The following is a 22,700-nucleotide window of genomic DNA, read 5'->3' as shown; positions in this document are numbered from 1 at the left end:
TGATATGACCCAAGATAGAATTGTATGGAGAAATGCAATTAGGGAAGCCGACCCCGCATAGGGATAAGGCAAAGAGAATGATGATGAGTCGGTTCGCCAATCTAAGGCACAAATGTCTAGTAATTTCAGTAAACTCAATTCGCTCAGCCGAGATTTATTTTGACAAGAGTTACCTATTGGAAATAGTGGGAGTGTATACTAAACTTATAAAATTTTGTGGAATTTATTTCTTCAAAATATTTTTATTTTGTACAATATTTTTATGTTATTTATGTCTGTTTACTATCAATAATATTGGCTATGAGCAGGTATGTCTGGTTGGGTAGTAATTTCCAGTCAAGTCTAGCAACCTAACTTCCCAAAAAAATTACTAAAATCACTAGACAGTTGTGCCTCAGATTAGCGAATCCACTATAATTATTTTTTTGCAAAGTTAGTTACATTTGACAGACTAGACGTGGCTGTAAATTAAAGAAAAGAGTAAATAAATAATGAAACAACAATAATACTAATATCTAATAATATAATCACCGCGAATAATACAATTATTCACTATAACAGTGCTTCCCAAACTGTGCGCCGCGGCGCCCTGGGGCGCCGTGGCTCGACTACAGGGGCGCCGCGAAAGTTTTCTTCCAATATTAGACATAATCACATAATTACCTTCAAGTATTAAACATTAAACTAAAGTTGTTATGACAACTTTTTAACTTTTAAAATATACCTATATAAAAATGTTTCCCATGATAAACGAGCTCAGTTATTAGTAATTTTATTTGATGCCGACAATATATCCTCGATATTTTAGATTCCACGAAACAATTATTCTCTTACTACTGTAAATTGACTTCGGACCGACAAGCCATAAATCACTGCCGGTCGGCAAATAAATACAATCGTCTCTTTGCACGTGCACATTTTAAAACTATGAATTTTTACTTATCTAAATTTTAGTTAGTTGAATTTGTAGTTTCATACTGTTCGCATCGTTTCATTTATCAGTGTGAATATAAACAGGGTTGTTTCACCTACTTGTCTACAAAAGTTGCTGTAAAAATGGAAAAGTTTTTGAATTTAAATAAACAAGGTGGTTCTAAAAATAAAGTGGATGCACCACAAACTAGTGGTAGAGTCGTGAAGAAACGAAAATACCGTAAATATGATGACAGCTATTTGGATTTTGGCGTTACATCAACAAACGTCAATGATGAAGAGAGACCACAATGTGTATTGTGCCTGAAACTTTTGGCTCCAGAATGCATGCTTCCAAGTAAGTTAAAACGCCACTTGGAAGCCAATCATCCAAACTTTGCTGACAAACCTCGTAGCTTTTTTACCAGGAAGTTAAATGATTTGAAGCAACAAAAAGGTAACTTTTCCAAGCATTTGTCGATACCTAAAAATGCTTTGCTGGCATCATACAAGGTTGCGTATAAAGTTGCAAAGTGTAAAAAGCCCCACACAATCGCAGAACAATTAATTCTACCGGCTGCTGTAGATTTGGTAAACATTATGATCGGAGAATCTGCGGGACAACTTCTTTCAGTGGTGCCTTTATCTAACAACACCATCAGTCGCAGAATTCAGCGTATGGCGGAGGATCTTAATGATCAAATAATTGAAAAAATAAAAGAAAGTGAATTTGCGTTACAGTTGGATGAGGCAACAGATTCTAGTAAAGATACACACTTGATTTGTTACATAAGGTTCTTGGATGATAATACCATTGTGGAGGATCTTCTGTTTTGTAAAAAAATCACTGCAAGTACAAAGGCGCAAGACTTGTTCGAGATCCTGAATACATTTGTGGTTGAAAACAATTTGGAGTGGACAAAGTGCGTTGGTGTTTGCACTGATAGTAGTCGTTCAATGTCTGGCCGTTATGGAGGATTACAGGCGCTTGTTCGAAACAAAGCTCCGGATGCAGTATGGACCCATTGCATCATTCATAGAGAAGCGCTTGCATCAAAGAATCTGAGTCCTTCACTAAATTTGGTCTTAGAACGTGTGGTAACTGTGGTAAATTATATAAAAACTAGGCCGGTGAAAGCAAGGTTTTTCAAAAAAATGTGTGAGGATATGGGTGCAGAACACACGTCTCTGTTATACTACTGCCACTCACGATGGCTCTCTCGAGGTAATGTTTTGTCTCGTACGTTCCAATTACGGCAAGAAATGTACATTTTTCTTGAAGAAGAAAAACATCAGTATGCCAAGTACTTTGTAGAAACGGATTTTTTGATTCAACTAGCATACTTATGTGATATCTTTGAAAAGTTAAATGCGTTGAATCTCTCCCTGCAAGGCCGCAACACGCACATTTTAAAATTGACGGGGAAGATTTCAGCTTTCAGAAAAAAATTAGAAGTATGGAAGAGAAAAATTAATGATAATAATATCAATGATTGTTGTCCCTTGTTGCAGGAGTTTATTATCTCCAATGAAGTTAATATCTCTTGCAATATTAAATCTATTTTTGCGGATCACTTATCAGAGCTTATCAAATGGTTCGAAAAATACTTTCAAGCTGATAATATCGACCAGTTTGCATGGATTCAAGATCCATTTAGAGCGGAAGCTCCTTCTGAATTTACTTCTTTAGAAAAGAAAATCTCATTGATTTGGCTTGCGACAATACGTTGAAGACAAAGTTTGGCTGCACGGAACTAACTGATTTTTGGATATCAGTAAAAGATGAATATCCGCTGCTGAGTGGTAAAGCTCTGCGCATCTTAATTCCATTTGCAACATCCTATTTGTCCGAAGCTGGGTTTTCGGCGGTCGCTGTAATAAAAAGTAAATACCGTGCGAAAATTAACGTGGAACAAGAAATGAGGGTAGCTGTGTCCAGTTTGATTCCGAGATTTGAAAAGTTGTGTAATGAACAAGAACAAGCTCATTTATCCCATTAATTACTGTAATTATTTTTTCAATAAATTGTTTGTGAATTTAAAGTATGTTTCATTATTATTAAATTAACCTAACCATATCAACTGCAACAGAAACCGTATTAACTACAGTTAAAGTTAGACGTTAAATCAGTATTTTGACTCAGGGCGCCGCGGAAAAATTCTAGTTTATTAAGTGCGCCGCGAACTAAAAAACTTTGGGAACCACTGCACTATAATATGTTAAATTATAACTGAAATTATATATTTTGAACATATACACAAAATTTTATGCCTTTAGTATACACTCCCACTATTTCCAATAGTTCTTCTTTTTTTAATGGAAGGGTAAGTTTATTTGAGCTGTTAATAGTGTGACGTAAGAGTTTTTGTGTTGTATGTTTCCTATTATGTATATTTTGAATATATGTATACTGTTGTAGAATTGTTTTTTTTTTAATTAAAAAAAAATTATAGTTCATCATTTAAAAAGAAAATTAAATTTATATCAAAGACCATTAGATCATAGATTCTCATCCCAATCTAATTTAGCTATTAGACAGTGTTTCAAGAAAGAGAAACCGATTAGTGATAATGATTCGACGAAATGAATTGGTACACTAACAAACAATTCGTGATTAGAAAGTGGACATATATCGTTTGACGAGAACAATAATGTTTTTAAAATGTTTCCGGGAAGATTTAATGATGGTAAACATATTGTTTTAGTTTTTAGAAGTAAAAGTGGTATGTAGAAAAAATCTAATTATGATATTTCTTAAAATTTGACAAATTGGAAAGTTATATAGAAAAATATTTGGTTCTTCAGAAATGTGGTATGAAAGGTTTTGAGAGAGGCTTGTTTTTGATTGGGTGGAAAAGATCAGTAGAAGGGATAAGAAAATTGGAGTCTGAATTTGCGAGAGAAGAGAGGGTCAGTGGATAATGGATATCTGAGGAGAGCAGTCGAGTTTCCAAAAGTGAAAGATCAGTGTATAGTGCTGTGATCGGCCTTTGCGAGCAGAATCAAGTTGAAACCAAATCGTCGACCGGTTGAAAAGTTAAAATTCCTGGTCCGAGGGAGATTCCTTTGTTTTGTCTAGAACGAGTAGCTGATTGATATCTATTTGCACAAGATATCGAGCAAGGAGAAAATTGAGTAAGAGAATTCGAGCAAGTCCTGTGTGTTGTTGTGGAAGCAGTTTGGACGAGAGATACCTTTTCGCAACATCCAGAGAGTACGTTAGGAGCATCGAGGACCACGCAATCCGGAAAAAGAGGAAGTGAAGAAACAAAAAGGTTAGTCAAATTATTTGTCAGAAGGGAGAGAATTTGTTTATATCAGAACCATATTTGTTTATTTGTTTATTGAACATTACTATAACGCAGTTAGTCATTTCAAATTTAAGAATTCAATTCAAATGAATAAAAGAAAAATTTATTAAATTTAGTATGAGAAAATAAAAAATTTACTTAAATAATTTTTTTTTGTTAAAACAAAGAGATATCAGAATTAAAGTTTGATTTATTAAATAAGAAATTGTTGCAACAAAGTTAAATTTAGTATTTTTAAAATCATATGTACACGGCTTATTTTTTTAATTTCCCTGTTCCATCCTGAAAGAAGTGAGCAACTAGAAATACTAGAAGCCACAAATCATAGGTATTGTATCAAATACAGAATTAGCCCTGAGAATAAAATTTATTGGAATATTTAATTTGAATTTAGTTTTTGTTTTACATAGGCAGTGATTAAAGTAATTGAATAATTAATTGAATTAAGAATTTGCCAATCAATCTAAATAAATAGTTAAAGTAGAGCATAACAATACACAAAATTTTATGACTTTAGTATACACTCCCAACTATTTCCAATAGTTCTTCTTTTTTTAATGAAAGGGTAAGTTTATTTGAGCTGTTAATAGTGTGAGGTAAGAGTTTTTGTGTTGTATGTTTCCTACACTGAATCTGTCAAAATGTGTCTGAGTTGAGGGAACGGAGTTTAACAAAGTATTTATTTGTAAATGTTATATTTTTTGGGAATTAACCACAAATGTAATTGGACATATTTTCCTTAATACCTCGAGTTCAAGTATGGAAATCGCTTTCAAAATTCAAAGTTTTGAAAAATTTGTATTTTGAAAACGATTGTTGAAACGTTATATAAATTATTTCGTATAACATTTCAACACATTATTTCCAAAATGTGTTAAAGCCGTGGCATGATGATAGTCATAAATCATAGATTTTTATAAAAAAAAAATAATTAAGGTATAACTGTAGGAAGAGGTCTAATACTTCATAAATTATATTGTCAATATTTATACACATCTTATTATTTATACACATTTATACCCATGTACACACATCTTGAGTCTTTGGAAGTGCTAAAATTAAAATCACAGGACCTGGATTTAAGTCGTTTTGGGAATATCAAGGCATTTAATATGATTAAATATCGGGAAAATCTTAATTAATAATCCCAAATATTGGATCATTAAGGGGGTAGGCGCACAATCTTGGTCAAATGCTATTTAAATGCATTCATTTTTTTCAAATCCTGAGAAAAGTAATATTTTTGAAAAGTTTAAACGCAGAATGAAAGATTACATTATTATCGAGGGCCGAAATTCCCTTAGACTAAACAAAAATTTTCTTTTGAATGAAATATTTGAAATTAAAAATCACACTAAATTTTCTCTTTTTTTTTCACCCCTGTAACTTATTAAAATAAACATTATAGAAGTTTTCAGGGACTTTCGGCCCTCGGTAATAATGTAATCTTTCATTCTGCGTTTAATTTTTTCAAAAATACTTTTGAGTTTTCTCAGGATTCGAAAAAAATGAATGTATTTAAATAGCACATGGACCAAGATTTTGCGCCCACCACCTTAATGAAAATTGTGTATTTATTCTTAGTAATGTTAGGCAAAACAGCTTTTAAAAGTTATTCAATCTTCACCATCGTCATTAGAAATGCAGTTTTCAACACTTTCTTGTATCAGCCAATAAAACTTTCTGCCAAAATGACATGTCAGGATGTTGTTCGAAAATACCTAGCTTAAAAGTAATTTAACATGGGCCAACAGACACATTAGCCTGTTATCAGTCTTGTATAAGCTGTTTGTGAAGATAATTACATTGCGACTAACGAACAAACTGGATAGTTATCAGCATCGGGGACAAGAGCAAGCTTTAGAAAAGGTTATAGATCATATTATACAAGTAATAAGACCACTAATTGATAAATCAAATGTATACAATATAACATTCTGGATAGCTATGGTAGATTAGGAGAAGTAGTCCAAGTAATGAAGATTAAAATAGAACAAAACCTCGCAATTTTTACAGAATGGATCGGTTTGCTTGAAAATTTGAGGATAAGTAGTGGATAGTCCAAGGATCAAAATGTATATGATGCCGAAAGGCGCTTATACCATGGGGTGGTTGCCACCCCATCTCGGGGGGTGGAAATTTTTTATTATATTTTGACCGCAAAAGTTGGTAAAAACATTCATTCTAAGCAAAGAATGTTTTATACATTTTTTTGATAAAATTAATAGTTTTCGATTTATTCGCTATCGAAAGTGTTAGTTTTATATCGAAAAAATCAATGTTTTTAATCAGTTTTCTGATAATAATTCAAAAAGTTTTCGTTTTATCAAAACAACTTTACTTAACAAAAATGTACTTTATGAAAAAATAAACAAAACTATTTTTTTAAATTTTAGTAATCGAGTTATACTTTATTATGTTAGCTCTTCTTCGACAAATGCTAAATATTGTAGTTTCAAAGTCCAAAGACGTATAAACTATGCATTTTTCGAGGATAACTTGTTCAGACTAATTTAAAGTATTTAAAAATATCTATCACCAGAAACACAAAAAAATTCTCTAGCTCAAAAGTTAAGTGACTTATAAGGAAAAGAATGTCAGTCCCTACTTTTTTCAGAGAAAAAGTGATCGGAAACAATCTCCTAAACACCACCATAATTAAAATTAGTCATTTACCTTATTTGGTCTTCTTTACTTGTGTAATATTAATAGGTTCTAGAAGTTTGATCGGCTTAGAATGATTAGTTTAAAAAAAATGGTGTTAAAAGCGAATAAAGATTTTTTGTAGTTTGGTAAAAATGCCATTTTCTTCAGAATAGAAAAATTAACATCAGAGATACGAAAAAATGTTTAAATATGAAATTGTAGCTTATTTCATTCCCAAGAACTTCTTTGTAAAATTCTTTTCTGCGGCAAAAATTGAGTGAGTTATTGACAATTAAAACTTGTAACAACATGCAAAAACCACCTTTACTACCCTTTCAAAGTCACCTCTTTTTGCAACTGAGGTGTTTAAAAGGATTTAATATTAACAGCCTTATAGATATTGTAAAAATCTACAAAATTCTTTTTTACCAAACTTTCTAAAAAATACAAAAGTTACGGTTAAAAAACATATCTTTTTTGAAAAAAAAAGGAGAAATCCAATTGCAAGCACAATAATGTAAATTAGCGGTGTTTTTAGTGATTGGCCTTATTCAGTCCTCTTTATTTATGTATTATTAAAAGATCCTAGAGGTTTGACTGGCTTAGGATGATTAGTTTTTAAAAAACTGGAGTTAAAAGCGAATAAAGAATTTTTGTAGTTTGGTGAAAAATGCCATTTTCTTCAGAATAGAAAGATTAGCATCAGAGATACGAAAAAATGTTTTGAAATTGTAGGTTATTTAATTCCCAAGAACTTGTTTTGAAAAAAATTTTCTACGACAAAAATTGAGTGAATCGTAAAGCGTATATAAAACCTATATCGAAAATAATCGATTTTTTTGATATAAAACTAACACTTTCGATAGCGAATAAATCGAAAACTGTTAATTTTATCAAAAAAATGTACAGAACATTTCTTGCTTAGAATGAACGTTTTTATAACTTTTGCGGTCAAAATATAATAAAAAATTTCCACCCCCGAGATGGGGTGACAACCACCCTCATGGTAAAAGCGCCTTTCGGCATCATATAGATTTTGATTCTTGGACTATCCAATACTATTTCTTAAATTTTCAAGCAAATCGATTTATTCTGTAAAAAATGCAAGGTGAAAAGCTTCGGTTCCTGGACTAAAGACATTTGACTCCACAGAAATTTAGACAATCCTTAATGCCTTAAGCAATAATAGAGTTGATGACAGTGCAACATCGCAAGTAAAACGGAAGAACAAACAGAAAAGATAAAACTACAGAGAAGAGTTCGACAAGGAGATATGGGTATCTCACTCAAGCTACTTTGGTAGCTTGAGTCTTGAAGGTCGGAAGTTCCTTAGAATAAACAAAGTTTTTTTTAATGAGATTATTTTTAGAAAATTATGCTCATTTTCATAGTTGATTTTTTCGTGAACAGATTAACGGATTCCGCAAAATTTTATTATTTTAGATTTATTTTAGTATTTACACAGTTGTGCAAAGGTTTACTCAAACTTCTTTTTTATACTTATACCGTGTGGAAGAAAAGAAATGTTTTTATGTTGAGTTTGAGACACCCTATAGGGAGGACGAGGTACAAATGTGAGTATACATCGGAATCGTATTGTAGTCTTACGTTTTGTGAACATTTTGTTTTTTGAATGTCCCTGATATCTTTAGAAACAAAGAAAATGGGTGGTTTTACTCTTAACATGCGTTTTGACTGAAACAAAACTAAATTAGCAATAAAAAAATAACAGTTAACAAAACTTTAAAAACAGAAAGGCACATAACATAAACAGTTCTTATCGACACCTGTAAGAGTTATAAAGAAGAATCTGCTTTACAGCGATAAAATTGACAAACTACAAAACGTTTTACAGCGTTTTCAATATAACGTTCTTTTTCACTTTCTCTGCCGACCAAAATAACCCCGGACATGACCCACTTGTTCCTGAGTTGTGAACCAGAATACATCCAGTCTGATCGTCATACCTGCTTATTAGGACTCTACCGATAGTATGAGAAAACAACTGTAAACATGAAAATACCTAAATAGGGACTCCTTTTTTTGCACCATGACCACGTTTTCAGCATTTGGAACCACTGTGCGTCAGCCGCAAAAGTGAGGTTGCACCAGTTACGTTGACACATGAGCATGAAAATTATGTTACCGTTTTCGGCAGGAATTTCGCTTCTGTGTGGTTATTTATTCTGTGATTATATCCTAAAGCATAATACAGTCATTATTTAACCAAACCAAATTTTCAGGTTTACAATGTTTTATATAATTTTTGACAATAAGAGGTAGTTTACACTCCTAAAAATATTCAACGCCCTTGGGCATGATATAGAATATGAAGTACAAGGTGAGATGATTCTAATCCCAAATTTTTATGCAAATCGATGCAAGCCGAAATGATTATTTTAGGATAAATAATTTTTTTATATATAGCTCCAACGAGGGTGGTTTTCAGAGTTGAAATATTATAATATTATATCCTAAAGCATAAAACAATGATGATTTAACTAATAAAAACTAAATGTTGACCATATTAAAGTTTAAAATGTTATTTTATAATTTTTTACAATAATTAGGGGTAGTTATCACCCTTAAAAAACCAAAAGCGTACAACGGCTCAATATAGAAAATGTACTAGAGGGTAAAATGAGCCTAATCTCAAATTTTTTGTACAAATCGATGATGGACGAAAAAATTGTGAGGTTTTTCCAGTTTTTCAGCTTCATTTCCTGGCCTATATGTTCAAATCATGATAAGTAGTTGAAACGGTCAAAACAAAGAGACGCACAATCATCAAAAAGCACATGAGATTATACTCCTATAATCAACATTTACTGAATCGATCCAGGAATAGTCAACTCAAACTAGTAAAAGTTTCACAATAAAACACTGAAAAACGTTTGTTTTTCTATACTTCCACAAAATTTATTACAACTATGTTATTACTACAGCTGTTTCGGCAAAGTGCCTTTCTCAAGTGATATATTTTACAATGTGTTTGACTTTTTAAGTCTTTAACTGAAGAGGTTGAGGAGTGGGGAGCTGTTTGTCTCGAGTTGGTCATTCAGAATTATATCTGTATTTTTCAATTTATTAATTTCCATTGATTCTAAAAGTGATAGCTTAAGGCCTTTATTTTGAATATGTAGAATTTGAAACTCTTCATTGAAAGAATGATTATGATCTAGAAGGTGAAGTGCGTATGTAGAAGTGTCTGTTTTTCTATTGTTGAAAGCCCTTTTGGGTTCTGCTATCCGTTTGTCAAAAGTTCTGCCAGTTTGACCGATGTAAGTTTTCGGACAGTCACCACAAGTTAGTTTGTACACACCACTCTGTAGTTGCTTTCTCTTTCGGCTTTTATTGTTTTTAATATGTTTGCTTAAGTTGTTGTTAGTTCTGAAAGCTGGTGTTATTCCTTTCTTTTTTATGTATCTGGCTATTTTTGTTGTTATTTTGCCAGTATATGTGTGAGAGCAGAAGGTACTGGGTTCTTTCTGTGGTGGTGGATACACTAATTTCAAGGCTTTCTTATGGAGTTTTTGGTTTAAAATGTTGTTAACTGTTTGTTCGTTATAGCCATTGTTTACTGCTATTTGTCTAATGATATTTAGTTCTGTCTCGAAGTTATTTTTTGTCCTAGGAATTTCTGTCAGTCTATGTATCATGCTATGGTAGGCTGCTAATTTGTGTTGTGTAGGATGGGATGATGAATTGTGTATAGTTGTGTCAGTATGGGTAGGTTTATGATATACGGAGAACTCATGTTTGTTGTGTAGTCTGGTAATCGTTACATCCATCAACTAGTAAAAGTTTAATTAAATTTTTCAAATCAACTTTTACTGCTCGTTTTAGTTGGAGCTGACTCGAACTAGGAATAGTCAACTCTAACTGAGAATCTACTTGAACTGTAACATATACATTATAAACGTTTTCAGGTACTTTCGGCCCTCGATAATGATGTAATCTTTCATTCTGCGTTTAAATTAAAAAAAAATACTTATTAGTTTTCTCAGGATTGGAAAAAAGGAATGCATTTAAAAAACATTGGTCCCAAAGGCAAAAATTTTTGATCAGTACGTATTGCCGGTTCTGAGATATGGAACTGAAACATGGACTTTTAACAACAACATAGTCGACAAACTTAAAGTGACTTAGAGAACTATGGAATGGAGATTGCTCAATATTAAGTTCAGCGATTGCAAATTCAATGAAGTAATAAGAAGACGATCACATCAAAAGAAAAAGATGCAATCCAAAAGATTGCCATATTAAAATGGAACTGGGCAGCAAGCATAGGAAGAATGGAGACAACCGTTGGACGAAAAGATTTCTCTAATGGTGACCAAGGGTAAGCAAAAGAAGTAGAGGCAGACCTCAAACCAGCTGGGCCCGATGACATCAACCGAATGACTGGTTACGAATGGATGCAAAAAACAATGAATACAAAGGAATGGGCACACATAAGGGAGGCTGACATCTGAAGATGGATGGAATAGCTGTTGATGATGATGAAACAGTAGTAAATATACCGCTAGATTACATAGGAAAATAAATTACACCAAATTAAGTACTTATATTACACCAAATTAAATATAGAAGTCAAGAAAGAAATAACCAAACTCCACTCACGAAAGGCTACATGTTATGACTTCATCTCGGCATAAGTACTAAAACAACTTCCTCGTAAGGCCATTATTATGCTAACAGTAATATTGTAACGTTACAAACGTCACATCTTTGATATTTTATTTTTAAATAATTATTTTACCTTATTTTCTTTAATATTTCATTAATAATTATCTTCTTCTATTTGGTTTACCCATTTCCCCCTTTAAAAATCGGTTGGCGCTCATTTATTATCCTCTTTTATTATCCTCTGTTATTTCTATTTAATATATTTCTTTTCATCTAAAATCTAATCATCATTCTGAACGCACCTCGTACATACTTACTCTCCAAATATCTGTATTTTCAATACGGAACAGGCCGCTACTTCATAGTACTTGGTTGTCATTTTAAATGTCGTTTTCAATGACAGTGTCACTTCATCGACTTGACCCCCTACTCCCTGACATACACTGGAAGGGAAAAATTAATCCTTAAAAAGGCATGTAATTCGAAAAATAAATCGTTTCTATTTCAACAAATCATCTTCCTCTTGGGGTGAGTTACACATAGTTTTTTTAATAATTTCTTACAGTCATTATATTCCATCCATTCCATTCCTTCTTATAACATTTTTTATAAATATCTAACCTAACTTCCAATGTCAGACTATGTGTTCTAATATTTTAGTTTCAAATCTTTTTAATTTACATGTGTTTGATTTCTATATTTCTTTTCATCTATTAATATGCACGTTTGGTAATCAGAATTTTAACTATTCTCAACTAAATTCTATGCAATTTACCCTTGCCAATTACTATTTCTGAATACTATTTGGCAAAGGTATATTTTGGTTTTTCTTCTTGATGATTGATATGTGTCTCTGTTTTATAGTTTTTTGGAAAGAGATCAACCTTTCCCTCTTCGGGAACCTAAGCCTCACATCACCGGTGATGCACACTTGAAGGCAAAGACAATGACATCCAGACTGCACAACCACCACCTCTAGCTGCAGGGGCCTTGCGCTGAAGATCCGCCCAGGCCTACGAGAAGTCTACAACAGCAGTACCATACGACATCAAGAAGATACCATCAGCTACCAAAAGCCATAAGTATAATCCAGAATTGTTAGTTTTTGGCAAGAATTTGAATACATTTGTTAATGCAATTTACTAAGTCATTTTATTTATTATATCTTTATGAACAATAAACATGATTAGTTAAAAACTATGTTTTGTTTGCTTCCATTCCAATTTTCATAGTTCATATCTGAGGTTAGGACAAGACGAACACACACCTGAGTGACTGAGCTATGCTAAGGGTGTGACGATGGCTATCTTGGTTAATTGAGGTAATATTTTCGAATATTATTTCAATTAGCTGGGTAGTCCATCGCTTTTTCGTTACAATATTAAAATCGCATGCTAAGTTTATCATACTTTCCAAAAATATGGAAATTTGCAGAAATCATAATGATCCTTAAACCAGGCAAAGCGCCCAATGAAGTAACATCTTATCGACCCATCAGTCTACTCCCAATCGTTAGCAAAGTTTTTGAAAGGTTGCTGCTACAAAGAATATACGCAGATCATGAAATCCTAACATTACTACCAGAACATCAATTTGGTTTTCGGGAAAATCACTCTACTACACACTAAGTCCATCGAATAGTAAATGAAATATCAAAAACTCTCGAAGAAAAGAAATACTGCAACGCTGTATTCCTAGATATCTCACAAGCGTTTGGCAAAGTTTGGCACAGAGGTCTGCTTTACAAAGTAAAATTAGCACTATCTAGTAACTATTTCCTCCTAATCAAATCCTACTTATCAAATAGATATTTCTCAGTAAAATTCAAAGACCAACAATCCAGCCTCTGTCCTATTAACTCCGGAGTTCCGCAAGGTAGTGTTCTCGGGCCGCTGCTTTTCTCACTCTACACAGCCGATATATCAGAGTCTCATAATACTACGATCGCTTCCTTTGCTGATGACGTAGCAATACTAGCAGTAAATGAAGATCACATACAACCTCACAAGACCTGCAACACCATCTGGACATACTCAGTGAATGGTACACAAAATGGCGAACAAAAGTAAACAAAACAAAATCATCTCAAATAACGTTTACCAACCGCCACAATACATGCCCACCTGTAAGAATGGAAAATGTACGAATATAGTATTTTTACTACAAAAACGTTATTACGTAGGTCAAAATTTTTGACGTAAGAGAACTGTCAAAACATTAGAATGTGACTTTTCATTATTGCTATGTTTATTATAAACACGGCAATAATGAAAAGTCACATTCTAATGTTTTGACAGTTCTCTTACGTCAAAAATTTTGACCTACGTAATAACGTTTTTGTAGTAAAAATACTATACCAACAGTAACAGACGCTAAATACCTTGGCCTCCATCTTGACAAACGTCTTACTTGGAAGAAACATATACAGACCAAAAGAAGACAACTAGACTTGAAATTCCGGCAAATGTATTGGCTCCTTGGACGCAGATTAAAACAAAACATCCAAAATAAAATTCTTCTGTACAAAGCAACACTCAAACCTATTTGGTACTACGGACAACACCTCTGGGGCTGTGCAAAGTCAACATCACTGAATATCATCCAAAGATTTCAGTCTAAAGTTCTAAGATCAATAGTGGATGCACCATGGTACGTAAGTAATCAAACACTTCACGATTACTTAAATATACCTTTCATCAGAGAAGAAATCCATCGAGCCACGGAGTCACAAAATAAGCGTACCATTCACCATGACAATGAGTTAGTAAGGGAATTATTCCATAATGGCCCTGCCACAAGGAGACTAGATAGAACCTGGCCTCAGGACCTATTTTAAAACTTAAACATAAATAGAATAAGATGAGACATCATTGGAAGTCTCTTCTTCATGCCCAAAAAACATGGAACAAATTTACTTAATACTCTTTTAATGATGTAGATTGTAAATAAACATAATTACATAAAAAAATTAAGTACTTACCCTTATTTGCTAGAGTTGAAACTGATAATTTACTCGAAGAATTATCCTTACTCCTAGTTTTATTTATCGTAATTTTAATCCCGTCCGAACTCGGCTTAACCATATACTCCGAGTTTTTTGCATCCCCGATTTTAAGCACCGATTTACTAGATTCGTTTGATTTAGCACTGCTACTTGTAGTCCTATCCTTGTTACTACTCGATTTGCTACTTAAGTCCGTTGAACTATCACAATGTTGAGCATTTACTTTTAACTTATCGACTATTGCCGACAAAGAACCTTTACTACGATTAGTACGTAACTGATTAGAACTACTTTTTGACGAGTCACTATTACCACTGGGCGAAGGCAGACCGTCTGATGACACATCACTGGTATTCAGCTCCAACGATTTCACTTTGTTTAAGGAACTCTTGTTTTTTTGATTTGAAACACTAAAGGTACTCGACGATTTTTTCTCTTTGTCGCGAGAGCTGTCTTTTAAACTGGGTTTAGATTTAGAATCGCTGCTTTTACTGGAAGGTGAATTAGCGGCGCTCTTTAAAGCTGACATACTGGGTTTCCCCGAACCCGTCGCTGAAGGGTGTTTCGGGGAAGTACCGTGATGTTTTGGACTGGACAGTTCAGAGATGCCTTGCTTTGGGCTACTGGGAACGTGTGCTGGTGAATTTTTAGGGCTGTGATGCGAAGAACTCGACTTAAGACTAGATTTAATCATATTCGGACTTAATTTACCACTCATGGAAGCTGGACGACTATGTGTAGGAGATGGACTGAACTTTTTTGTAGAGCTAGGGGAGGAAGGAGTTGAAGGAGGAAGAGGTGGTGATTCTGTAGATTTCAAAGAAGTACCGCTAGAAGATTTAGCTAGAAATTCTTTATGGGGTACTTTTTCTGGCGGCCCCATTGGGCTTTCATCTCTTTTTCTTTTTCTCTTTTTATCCAATTTGCTTTTTTCATCTCGCATTGATTTGCTTTTCTTTTCCTTCGATTTCTCCTCTGGGTTTTTTGTTGGTTGATTGGGAATTGGAGTTATTGTAAGGGAGTTTGAAATAGGCGCAGTTTCCGCACGCTTTTCTTTTATTGAGCTACTGGGAGCAACAGGAATAATGCTTACTCCAGTAGCTTTCTCTTCTACTTCACTGCTTACACCCGGAGATTTCTCTTTTTCTTTTTTAAAATCCTTTGAAGCTATTTCTTCGATTTCGATATCATCTAAATGATCAAATTCTGGATCCGGTTTATCGGCCGAATTTAGAATATCCATTGGATCTAAAGCTGAAAGCTCAAGATCTGTTTGAAACCCCAATATAGAATTCGGGGTTCTGATTTCTAATTCTTGTGACAATGGGGTACTCCTTGAAGTAGAATCACAACTGGACGATTCTATTAAATCCGAGTCTTCTGCTCCCACCTTCCGTTTGCCACTTTTATTGCTGTCATCGTGTTTACGCTTTTGACGCTTGGACGCTTTATCCACATTTTCTGAAAATAAGAGAAATTTAAAATTTAACAATAATTATTATAATAATTAAGGAAAAAGAAGTTGTCCCAAAACTATATTCGTTCTAGACCTTCCAAAGATATGCTTCTAAACAAAGTTATGTACATATGTTCTGTCGAAACGGACAATATGGAAGTATTAGTGATATATGGAAGAAAGGATAAGACAAAACAAGCAGTAGGTGGATACAATAAATTCTGATGAGTCATGTGATATACGCAATGTACTGAGAATACCATATTAACACAGCTAGCCAGGGGCAGGGGGAGTCTTTATCTCCTCTCTTAAGGAATCTGGTTACAGAATGGTACAGACAGTACTGTAGTTTGTACTGGACTTCTTTATGGACTAATGGATGGTTGGACCACGTAAACAGTAGTCAAAGGTCTCTCTCTTCCATCCTGACCCCGCGGAGGGAGTGTAGTGGTCGACGTGATGTCGTGTATTGTCTGTCTCCAAAGATCTCTGTCTCATGGTCATTTCTTTTAACTCATGCATAGGTCTTTTACATTGAAACGGTTCAAAAGAACTTAGTTATTTAGCCCCACCCAGAAACCAAAAATTTTAAATGTAGTGTAGCACATTTTTGTCTCACCCAGTAGACATAAGAATATCGCTTCATCTGCCAAGTAAATTCAAGGAATTTATTTCTGTTCCGAAAAAAACGTGAGAATTATAATTCAATTCAATGTTGTAGTTTATCTGTTTTGTTAAAAGAAAGAAATATTATTTTGTAGTCATATCTACATTCGATTTCCTGTGTTTAAATTCTCGCCCGTTCAGTTTGTGATGTAAAAAAGTTACATTGTATTATAATGATCGACTGGCTCCATGAATCTTGGGAGTTAGACACACAAACGTGCTAATATCAGTATCAGAGAGCGCAGGTGTTAATCGTGGACTCAGCAATATTTTTTTTGAAACTGTTAGAACTGAGAGAGGTTTGCTGACTTTGCGAACTGATTTTTGATGGTTCCCTACTAAGTAGGTTGTGCTTAGAATATGTTTTGTTTTTCCCTATTGTTCGATAATAAGTGTAGGAAGTTTAGTTATTTTTTATTAGTCAATGATGAAAGAAGGAAGGATTGAACCTTTTTCTTATTGGCTGATTGGATGAGTAGGGTAGAATGAGAGAAATGGAGTGGATTTTTGGAAGGAAGCGTTTTGGTTTGAAGAGATTCATTGTTGTGAGATTAAGGAATTGAAGTTTGGGCTTTCAAAGAGAGAGGTTTGTTATAGCCTCGGCAGATGCCGCTTTGGCGGTTTTCTGAGAAAGTTAAGTTCGAAGATTAAGTTCTGACTTAGTTCCTAATCAAGTTTTTTTTAAGTTCCTGAAAATGTAGAGTATTAGAAGCAGTACCTATGTAGTGTTGGAAACTGTTCTCCTTTCGTGACTTCCTAATCACAAGCCAAATGCCGCTGTTAGGCAAAGAGCCAGTTTATTTTAGTGTATACTACACTACCTAAGTTTCTTTTTGTAATCAGTTATGGATTAAGTGCTAAAGATAATCCTAAATACCTCAAAAGTTATTTAAAAGTCAATAAAAGCAGAATAATTTGGAACTTTATTTAGTTTTGCTGAAACTTTTCATGGAAACAACCTTTTTTTGTACTTTTTATGTAAATTCAGTGAAAAGTAGTGCTTTGGACATTCACAACGTGAAGAATAAAGACAGGACTATATAACAAGGTATTGTTTGTAAACTTTTTTATCGCTTTTGTAAACAGGATCTTTAATATTGTACATCTACAAAAGATCCATCATTTGTCTTTTTTATTTTTTTTTCTTTAATTTTAATAAAATTTGATTCACTTTGCAGTAATGTTTTGATTGATAATATTATCTGATCCTTTTCTCTTGGTCCAAAATGATATTCAACTGAGAACACTATGGTAAGTCATGTTGTATTTATATTTATGTAAATGTGTTTTATCTTATGATAACTATATATTTTTATTAACCTTTTACTTAAGTTATTTTTTTGAAGTTTTAAGTATGCTTCGTCTTTCATTTTCTTTTTATCCAATGGCGCCCCCGAGCATTTGAGTTTGTATTATATTTAAAATCTATTAAGCATCCACCCCCTACGTCTCTGAAAACTTAGAGCTGCCGAGGTACTCCGAAAAGTTACGTAGCACCAAGTATAGATATATTTATGTTTGTTTAATTTGTCGTGTTACATATTATTTTTTTTTGCCATTGTTATCCATACCTTAGTGCTACAACATATTCCTGTAATTTGATAGATCCAGCTTGTTGGGGATCTTCCTCGTGCTATTCGGCCTTCCACCTTTCCTTGTATAATGAGTCTTTCCATGTTTTCCGTGTTTGGTCTCATAATATGTCCAACGTATTTTAATTGTTGGAGATGGACTTTACTGGATAATCGTTGGCTAACTTTTAGCTCTCTTAAAATTGAATTATTTGTTCTATGGTCGGCCCAAGGAATTCGTAGCATTCGTCTCCAACAGAACATTTCAGTGGCGTCCATCTTTCTTCTTTCTGATTGTTTCAGGGTCCAAGATTCACATCCGTAGGTCAGTATTGGGAATATTAAGCAGTTACTTACTTACTTTCCGTGTCCGGAACACCAACAACTTTAAATTCTGTATTTCCAATGGTTGGCCACATAGATGGCCCTGTCATTTGCTATAATTAAGTCTTGTTCTGTGCAGGTCTCTCTCATCTCTGTGCATGATAGTAGATGCCGGCTGGTCTGAACCGCGCCACAGTCGCAGGTATCGTCCTCCTGGTATCCCCATTTTTTCAGGTTACTAGCACAACGTGAAACGCCGGTTCTTAGTCTGTTTAGCGCTTTCCAAGTCGGATACGGTAAATTGTGTCCAGCAGCCATTTCCTCCGAGGGAGGAAAATGTGTCGCAGTAGTTGACGCTTGCCATAGGTGTATTCGGCGCGTCTCTGGCGCTTCGGGGATGGATCTTGATGTTTTCAGGAAGCTTTTCCGAGATCTTAGTCTGCTTGGCTGAGTTTGGTGGTCATATAAGGGGTGTCTTCGGTCCGTCTCCTGCTTTTTCCGTTCTACCTCTGACGTGACTTTTCTCCTGATTGGTGGTGGAGCAATTCCAGCAATGGGGTATACCTCTTCGATAGGTGTCGGTTTCAGGCAACCCGATATTATACGGACCGTTTCATTTAGAGCCACGTCGACGTTCTTTGCGTGAGCAGAGTTTGCCCATACTGGTGCTCCAAACTCCGCGGCCGAAAAACATAATGCCAAGGCAGAAGTGCGGAGAGTGTGTGGTTGTGCTCCCCATTTTGTATTAGTTAGCTTGCGGATGATATTATTTCTGGCACTTACTTTCTTCTTAACATCTTGACAGTGGTATCGGTAAGACAGAGTTCTATCCAGACGGACGCCAAGGTATTTTGGCGTCTTGTTGTGTTCCAGCATCTGACCACGCCATTCCACCTCCAGCGACCTTCGGGCATGCTTGTTTCTCAGGTGGAAAGCACATACCTGGGTTTTTGTGGGATTGGGTTTCAGATGGTTTTTATCATAGTATAGAGCTAAGTCTCCCAGGGCATCTGTCAGCTTCACTTCGACTTCATTGAAGGTTCTTCCCTGAGCTGCCACCGCTGTATCATCAGCGTAAATAAATTGCCTTGTTTGTTGGTGTATGGGTTGGTCGTTGGTGTATATGTTGTATAGAAACGGCGCGAGGACACTTCCCTGTGGTAGCCCATTTTTTTGGTCCCTCCACCGACTGTTCTTGGACTGGAGCGTTACGTAGAAGCGTCTATTCTGGAGGAGACATTTCACTAACCTTGTTAGTCGGAAGTCCTTTGTAGTTTCGTAGAGTTTTGCGAGTAGCCGTTGATGGTTAACTGTATCATAGGCGGCAGTTAGGTCTATGAACGCTACTCCTGTTATTTCCTTCCGTTCAAAACCATCTTCAATATGTTGGGTGAGATTAAGAATTTGACTGCAGCAGCACTTTCCGGGTCTGAATCCTGCTTGTTCTGGAATAATTTTAGTCTCCACATATTCTGCGATCCGGTTCAGTATCATTCTTTCAAAGGCCTTGAAAAGGTGGCACAAGAGAGATACAGGTCTAAAACTCTTTGTATCCGCCGGATCCTTCCCTGGTTTTAAGAGGGCTACCACTCTAGCTTTTCTCCAGATTTTGGGGATTTGTAATGTACGGATGCAGCAATTCATCATTTTTACGAGCCACTCTACGGTTTTTAGTCCAAAGTTCTTTATTTGCTCTGTTCGTATGTCGTCCAGGCCAGCCGCTTTATTATCTTTCATTTGATGGATCGCGCCTCTCATCTCCTCTAGACAAAAAGAGGTACCTAGAACATCTCTTTCTTCGTCGATATTCCGTTGAGCTCTCACCTTGTTCTTTCTTGATGTCGTCTTACCGTTCATTAGAAGATGATGGGCTATCTGATCGGGTGTGACTTCTGTCATGTTGACTGCCGGAGCAGCGGGATCGTTGCCAAGATTCCGAATCAGCTTCCAGGCACGTCTGCTGTTTTGTTTCATGTCCAGACTCGTGACCAGCTTGCACCACCTTTCCGTTCTGTTGGCGGATATCGCATGTAACATTTCCTCCCCAGCCTGTATTGTCGCTTCCGAGAAAGGGTCTTCTTCATATAGCTGTTCGTATCTTTTAAGTAGGGGTTTAGATTCTTCATTGAGCCCCGCTATGTACTCAGTTCGACAACCTCTAGGGATAAATTTCCGTGATACTTGCTTTACGATTTCCACAAATTTATCGTATGAATCAGGGCAAGGTTCTAGCTGGGAAACTTCTTGATCCAATGTTTCAGAGAACTTTTCCCATTTTGCTTTAGTAAAGTTGAACCTTCTCTTGAAAGGAACAATTTCGTATCTGATTGCCGCGTTGGAAAGACAAATTATTGGTCTGTGCTGTGTCTTTGGGAGAGCGCTTCCAACGATTTTTGTCACCTGGTCTCCAATTCTGTCGCTGACAAATATATTGTCTGGGTTGTAACCTCTGCGCCATCTTCCGCTGTTGAACGACGCAGGCTGCTTTGGATCGTGAATAAGTTTTAGGTTCATGCTTTCAGCCCATTTTTCTAGTTCTTCGCCATTGGAATCTGTTTCGTTGTAACCCCACGCGACACTGTGACAGTTGAAGTCACCCAGTACGAATTTGATTTGCTGTGATTGAAAGTTATTCGGTTCCTCAAAAGCAAAGTCAGCGTTTGGTGGTTTGTACATTGACGTTACTGTACAGGAGTTTATCTCCACTGTGAGGATCTCGATGTCATTTTGATCTGTTAGAGATGTGGATGCTACGTCGATATCTGGTCTGACGAAGACTGCGCTACCATATTGGTCGTGTGGTCTCTCCAGTATGAGCTTCATACCCCGAATCCTTGGTCTGCGGCTTGCAGTACCTCTATGGGTTTCTTGAACCAGTAGAACATCGACACCATGTTCTCTGCACATATTAGACAATAGGTCTTCTTTATCTGCTGATAGTCCTTCAATATTAATTGAGGTCGTCATTAAAAATGGCCTTGATAAAGACCGTTTTGATTTTGATTGCATCTGTGTTGTTGGTGCACCGGTGTTGAAAGGATTAGCCGACATTACTCGTTTCCAGGGGACGCCCGATTGTATTCACAAGTGATCACAATCTACGTGGAGGCTCCTTTCATGTCCCCCTTTCATGTCATTAAGCAGTTGATCAATCTCATCTGTAACGCTCTTGTGATCATTTTTGCTGTGGCAACTTTTCAAAGTCAAAAGTCAAAGGTACTCAAGGTAGAATGAAGGGTTTAGCACCAGATATAACATATGAATCACTGAAATGATGACCAAAGGAATAAAAAAAAGTGCCATCACAACCGGCAGATTTATTGAGTTATGGAGTACCGTTAACAACAATAGATATGCAGACTATACAGTAATTCTGGCTGACACTATAGAGATATGTAGTTCAACAACTTTTAAATAGTATCAATACAAAAGACGAAAGATTTGGACCCAACTATGCTAATTAAATGGTTTTTAAACTTACCAGAGAGGATATTAGTGAGTTCCAAAGTCGTCAGTACCCCATCGGAAGGTGGGAAGTTTTGAAAATTTGAAGCCATCATAGATTCGTTTAAAAACATACCCTGGCTGGCTTGCATCATCATGTTATGCCCGGAATTACTGGACGGTTCCTGTTTAATCTTGTCATTGAGTCCGCCAAATTCAACTAAATTTGCCCCAGCCGGATCCTTCGGCCCTCCGGGATCCCCAGAACCGAGGGGCAAATTAAAATTTTCATGTCCACCATATTGATTTCTTCGCATAGATTGTTTCTCCCACAATTTTATCACAGATCTTAGAGTTATGGGAATTGAAAAAGATTTGTTTAATATTTTCGAACATAATTCTGTAGCGATATCTGGTGTGGCCACTGGCGGTGGAGTACCTGGATTATGAATGCGACAAATTATATTGGAAATATCCGATAGATCTATTTCTGCAGTTGCCATGGTTTCTTCTACAGGATGTTCTAGAGATATAGATATGTGGGTTGATGAAAGTGCACTTATTTCAAACATAGTCATGTTTTCAAAATCTAAAAAAAGAAAGTATTAGCAAAAATGCACATTTTTGAAAATAAACCTAATAAAGAAATAATAAAGTACACAGAAAGACCTTGGTCTGGTACAATCTGGTACATGTAAACTCATCTATGCTATTTAGCATCTCTGCGCCAGGATCTT

General features: G+C 35.4%; 1 protein-coding gene across 2 annotated transcripts in view; it reads right to left on the bottom strand.

Moving 5' to 3' along the window:
* LOC126886612 (mediator of RNA polymerase II transcription subunit 1) overlaps positions 1-22,700 on the bottom strand; it is a 61,863-nt gene that overhangs the window by 4,752 nt on the left and 34,411 nt on the right. For both annotated transcript variants that reach the window (XM_050653599.1, XM_050653600.1), the window contains exons 7-8: positions 22,001-22,552; positions 14,479-15,963 (exon numbers count right to left, since the gene is read on the bottom strand). In XM_050653599.1, coding sequence (XP_050509556.1) covers positions 14,479-15,963; positions 22,001-22,552 — 2,037 coding nt within the window. The remainder of the gene's footprint in view (positions 1-14,478; positions 15,964-22,000; positions 22,553-22,700) is intronic.

The sequence above is a fragment of the Diabrotica virgifera genome, chromosome 6 (genome assembly GCF_917563875.1).
Source record: "Diabrotica virgifera virgifera chromosome 6, PGI_DIABVI_V3a".
In the NCBI taxonomy this organism is placed as follows: Eukaryota; Metazoa; Arthropoda; class Insecta; order Coleoptera; family Chrysomelidae; genus Diabrotica; species Diabrotica virgifera.
Note: the sequence above shows the minus strand (reverse complement) of the source record. Positions and strands in the feature narration are given on the sequence as shown.